Source organism: Nyctereutes procyonoides, unplaced genomic scaffold, assembly GCF_905146905.1.
Source record: "Nyctereutes procyonoides isolate TBG_1078 unplaced genomic scaffold, NYPRO_anot_genome, whole genome shotgun sequence".
Taxonomy (NCBI): Eukaryota; Metazoa; Chordata; class Mammalia; order Carnivora; family Canidae; genus Nyctereutes; species Nyctereutes procyonoides.
In genome coordinates, this window is record NW_026575122.1 from 32,113,969 (window position 1) to 32,120,170 (window position 6,202).

The 6,202-nt window shown below is 38.4% G+C and overlaps 1 protein-coding gene across 1 annotated transcript; it reads right to left on the reverse strand.

The window, feature by feature from the left end:
* Positions 1 to 2,629: 2,629 nt before the first annotated feature.
* Positions 2,630 to 3,115, reverse strand: LOC129516764 (ATP synthase subunit d, mitochondrial-like). The gene has a single exon (XM_055336238.1). The coding sequence runs from the start codon at positions 3,113 to 3,115 to the stop codon at positions 2,630 to 2,632; it is 486 nt and encodes a 161-aa protein (XP_055192213.1).
* Between the last annotated feature and the right edge of the window lie 3,087 nt (positions 3,116 to 6,202).

Here is a 6,202-nt window from a genome sequence, read left to right on the forward strand (position 1 = left end):
GAAAAGGGAAGTGACTTGCCCAAATTGACATGCTCAGGGGCACCTAGGTGGCTCAGTTGGTTAAATGTCAGACTCTCTCTCCCCTTCTCTTTCTCTCTCTTTTAAAACAGACAAATAAACAAAAGTTCATATGACTGGACTAGACCTAAAGTCTGGCTCATCGTTCATTTAATTTTAATACAAAAAGTGCCCCTGATGCCCCATGACAAATGTCTCTAACATATGCTCTCCTAATGGGTGTTTAGCTCCACTTCTGCCAAAATAAAATGTATTTCCACAGGATATGCAAATATTAAAACATTGTCTATTAGATGAATATTTCTGCTTTCATGTGCATCATAAATATAAAGATATATTTCTTTGGGAATGTAATAGATAAAATTAAACTTAATAACTTCTCATTCTTAGCATTCTGTTACTTATTCACTAATAATGATTTAAAAGAGAGCTGGAGGAATGCCTGGGTGGCTCAGCAGTTGAGCGTCTGCCTTTGGTTCAGGGTGTGATCCCAGGGTCCAGGGATCGAGTTCTGCGTCGGGTTCCCTGCATGGAGCCTGCTTCTCCCTCTGCCTCTGTCTCTGCCTCTCTCTCTCTCTCTCTCTGTCTCTCATGAAAATAATTTAAAAAAAATAGAGCTGGAAAATGATCATGGTAAGTGCTTTTGTTCTCTCCCACCCTCCACCAAGGTCACTCCTTCCCTCTCCCCCTTGTCCCTGCCATCAGTCAACAGACACAGTGCTGTTCCACACTAGGCCTTCACTTGTTCTCAAAATCTTCTTCAACCCATCCTCTGGACAGTTCTCCTTATTAACAGAGTCATCACAGATGAGAAAGGAGATTAAGCCTATTTGGCTTAGGGTGGGACCAGGAGTATTCAGATTTAGTAGGTACACTTTTAAGATACAAGTTAAAATTTTACAGCATACAAGAAGGCAGATGTAAAAGCAATGATTTAACAATCTTTGCAAAGTCAGCCAAGGACTCCTGCCTCTTCCTCCTGACAAGGACTGGTCTATGTTCGACTTCCCATGAGTGCCACCTACTTGAGGTCCAAAGGTCTAAGATTTCAGGGCAGTTTTCTAGGACCAGAAAACACCTTCATTTTAGCAACCAACAGCAATATCCATACTCTGATCTGGAAAGCCATGAGATTTGAGAGCAAATGTTCAAGAATAATACCAGATAAGATTTTGCAATTGTTCTCAAAAAGCATTAGGGGCGGCAAAGTGCTGCGTTCCACCACCATGACTCCCTCTTACACCTATTTCCAGAAGACCTGGAAAACTCATCTTTGAGAAGCGAGGAGCCATTATCATTCTTTGCATTTCACCTTGGCATTTTGGCATTCATCTTGGAATTTCTTCCCACCCTCTTGTTGTTCCAGGTTTTCACTGTGATTATGGGCTGTTAATGCCATTATTTTATTATTTCAAAGGAAAGAATGTTCTATTGCTTTTTGGAGGAATATTCAGCAACCCTTTGACAATTAGTGTTTTTAAGTGTATGCCAGTTTCTATTTTTCCTTTTCCTCTTAAATTGCAAGACTCTAAGTCAGTATTCCAAAATCACTTTTTGTTTGTTTTAAGATTACTTTGACAGCAGCTTTGTCAAAATTATTTACAAAACTAATCAGGAATGGATTTTTTTTTCCTCTAAATCAAACAAAATATCTATCCCCCTGAGATCAAATTTATACCAGGAAATATGTGAAAACTAACACAAGCTAGAATCACAGTTTGCAGAAATCTTTTAAAAAAACTATTGAAATTATACATTCTGGATGGATTTCGATGCTGAATAGAGTATTTCAAAAACAATCCTAGCTGCCTTGTACTGTTAATACTATAGCTTGAGAAACAGGAACAAAAACATTAAGTTTGATTCAGTTTGGTTTTGTGCTTTTGATTAATTTGAGAATTACAAATTGTTGCCTATATTTTATGCCACTTAATATGAAAAAGAAACTGTAAGATACATATACAGATTGCAACCTTTATGAAACTGATGGCCCAGGCCCCGAAGTAGCCAGCTACCTAGATGAGGGACACTAAGAGGCAAGAGCCTCTAGCCAAGTTCTCTAAGACTGAGTGCCACCAAGATTTTTATGAGAGCAGCAGCAGTTCATCCTGATGATGTGGAATTGGAGGCAAAAGCCCTGTAAGGGCAACTCATTTGTCTTTGTTTATGCAACAAACAAGAATGCTAACTCAGTAGATATGGTGCACTTTTTAAAACAGTCTTCAACTAGTAAATCAATGACTCGCTTTGGTATAAATGTGAAGAGGACCAAAAAAGGATTTAGAGTATCTAGATCCATAGCTATTTTGTAATCTTCAGGCATCAGTTGAATGCAATACATCCCTGTAAATGGCCTCTCCCAACCCTGATCTTTTACCATAATCCTCTACTCCAACTGGACCTCCTTCAGTCTATGCAGGGCTAGACGACACCATGAGCTGGAGAAAAGGAGAAATAAAAAAAAAATTGAGCAATAAATTGTAGGATAGCACAGAATATGATCTATGTTTTTTTTTTCCATATCATTATTTTTAATGTCCAACATTTATAATATGAGGGCCAGAGCTTTCTCCCGAACTCAAGTTTATAAATTTTCTTTTTTTTTTTAAGTTTATAAATTTTCATTTGGTTTGTGAGGCCAATAGGGATACTTCTTGTTGTCTAATTTTGTTTCTGGGAAGACATCATTCAGGTCCTCCATGGTCATCTGATCAAATGGAATTATGTTCTTCATCTTCTCCAGCTCTTTTTCATATTCTTTAGTCCTGGCCTTTGAGAGAGACAAAAACTTAGCACAGCTTTTCACATCTTCTTTTTTCTCAGCATCCACCTGGACAGTGTGTTTATCCTCTGGCACAGGAACCTTCAGGGCATTAAACTTTTTCTCAAAGTCGTCTACCAAGCCAGCCTTTGCCACCTTGGCCTTGTTGTAAGTCCAGTCGATAGCAGGTGGTTTCTCAGGAAGAGTAGCCAACCTGGAGGTAAGTGTCTCCTTCCAAGGTTTCAGGGAGTTGGCAGTGGCCTTCTGGTTTCGGGATATGATCTCCCCAGAAGCTACCCAGTCAATGGTTTTTAGAGCAAGTTTTTGCCTGACCATCTTGAGATCCTTCACTGACCCCGGCGGCCCACAGTCCACAGCCTGATCTATATTTGAAAAAAGCATTTCCTAGTATCTTTTCTCAGCCATGTCCATGGCAATAATTCCATCCATCCATTCATTCATGAATTGAATAAGCATTGGTTAAACTTTGACTATGTGCCAGATCCTTGCCCATGTTCTCAGACCTACCTCTTTCCTGAGCCAATGTAGGCTAAAAATCCATTTATGAGCTAAAGTGGGGAATGTTTTGGTGCCAATTATTATGTGATTACAATTTTCTCATTTCCCAACACCAAGGAAGCTTTTCTTTATTTACCTCCAGACTATTACATAGCATATGGTTTGTTTTTTGGATATTTTCTTCACACTTTCCTAATTAGATCAATTTTGTCTTCAAACTCTCTATTTAGAACATATTCCAAGACTGTGTCCTGATTATTTGCATTTTTTAAATTCAAAAGAAATCTATTCAAGTTTCTGTGATTTTTTTTTCTACTAGTCAGATCTTATCCCTATTTCTATTTATTTTGAAATGTGCTGACACATCATGGGAATTCCAAAGCTCCCAATATTGGGGAAATTGCCATTTGAAAAAAAGATCTATTCAGCACTCTCCTAGGTCACTTATAAAATATTGTGTTTAAGATAGTCTAGCAGCGATGAGACATAGATCTAGCCCTCAATGTATCAGTGATGCGTTGTGAAAAAGGAGATGAGACAACTCTGGCCCTCAGTTTCCATGTCTTGAAAACTGGGAAATAGTATCTTATTTTTCGATGAGAGTACTGTGCAAAATAAAGTTAGATATATGATAGAACCTTGATAATTATAAAGTGCCTTATAATAAATATTAACAATTTGCATCTCACCTGAACCAAACTATATCATTAAAGCCGATCTGTATCTGAGTACTGGAGAGAATGATGAGTTGGAATAGATTAGGGTTCCTAGTGAACCCAAATAAAACAAGACAAAAAATCACGTCAGAGAAGTGCAGGGTCAAGGATACTAGCAAGTGGGCCTGATCCAGGGTCCTTCTATTTGCCCTCACAGAAGGGTACCCTGTGCTACAAGACCAGATTCAACAGCCCTACTAGGGTCGGGAATCTACTAGAACAGAACACCTTAGAACCATAGGATTCCTGCATTTATATACTTTTTCTTGGAGGGATGGAGAAGAGGAGGCTGTGCACACTAGTACTCACTGGACAGTCTTCTTTCCATGAAAGGAAAAATTCTTCTGTGCCACCCCAATGCCTGCATTTACAAACCATTTCTTTCTGTGCTTTTGGGCCTTCTCAAAGCTTATCAGCTGGCCAACTTCATCTGACCACCATGTCCCCAAAGGCCTTCAGGAAAAAAGAATATTCAGGCTTTGCCTTCAGCCTCTGAGAGGTGACAGAGGTTAGATACGGAGTGTAATCAGTGAGGAAGACAAAGAATGCTGGCAACTGCCCAGTGAACATGACACATGGCAGAGACAAAAAGACGCAAACCCAGGTCTGACTCTGGGATAAAGCAGGTTATGATAGAATTCTCATTTGTTCATTCATTCAACTCTTAGGACAGACACGGTGAGTCCTAGCTTAGAGGCTGGCATGAGCACTATATGTAAATTTTATTTGAGATGCACAGAGTAGGTTGTTAACAAATTTGCATCTTTCCTTTTGCTCCAATTTGCAAAGTTGACAATTTCAGAAACAGTAATGTGGGAAATAATTTTGATCTAAGAAACGTAGTGGACCTAAGGCCTGCCTGAGCTCTCTACTGCTTCTTGCCCAGCCAACTTCAGGTCTCTGCAGACTATGATCCAAACTCCAAGGAATCAAGATGGAAGGTAAAATATTTAATATGCCGTATTTTTCAGACGTTGTTTTTCCAAAAAATTTCCATTGATATTTATATCTTATAAATATATCTCAAATATATTCATGATTTGTCATTAATTAGAAGGTGGAGTATGCTTTTTGCTTAATTTTAAAATAGTTTTATATCTAGAAGTTTCAATTTGCATTAGATCTTTTAGTTAATATTAGATCTTTCTCAGATGTTTCTTTTTTGTTTTCCTGAGTAAACCATGTAGGTAGGAATATATCCACAGTAATAAGAAATTTTCAGAGTGACATTTTTTTCTTTTTCCTTTTTAACATTTCTGTTTCACATTTTTATACTGGTTTCTCTGCTGGTCTTTGGTCAGCACTGAGCATGATTTATAGTTGCAAGCATTTCCTTTGTAGAAAACTGAAATTTTTTCTATGCCTGGAAAATGTGTGTGTGTTCTTTAAGACAGTGCAAAAGAGAAGCACTTTTAATGCACAGATTCTCTGATGGAACTCTGCAAGTCAGAATCATTACCTGGTTTACCAGGATTATCTTGCAGTTTATACCTCATGGGGGGGATGTTTTCACTTCTGGGAAATGCATAGTGTTCATCAGGATTCTGTGGGACTTTGGGGGAGGGAGGTGAAAACAGTCCTTCAAAAACCAGTTAGGATCCGTCATGACTTACCTCTCCTCAGTGTATTCTTATTCCCCAAAATCTTCTAGGCCATTGATGATTAAATGCTTTATTACTGAATCGGTTTTTTTTTTAAAACATGTTTACCAGTTAATAATAAAACACAGTTCAGGTTTTGAACACAATTTAGCCTTCAAGGCCGTCTATAACTCAGTAATGCGGCAATCTGAAAATTTTATGAGAACCTAATAAGATGTGGGAGGTTGGTGCACTTTTGAGAAATGCCCAGAAATGGAATTTAACCCCCACCCCCAACAAATAACCACACAGATGAAAAGGAGAGGTGACACATATATTTAATATAAACCTAATGAAACAATAGGAAAAAAATTGGGGGGCCCCTGAGGGGCACCAACTCTTGATCTCAAGTCAGGTCTTGATCTCGGAGTTAGGAGTTGAAGCCCTGTGTCAGGCTCTGCACAGGGTGTGAAGCCTCCTTAAAACAAACAAACAAACAAACAAACAAAAAAAACTGTAGAAACTGTAGACAAAAGAAAACCACCATCCCAACAACAAAAGCATAATAGAAAACTTGCTGCAGTGTTGTGTCCCTCAATAATAAGATT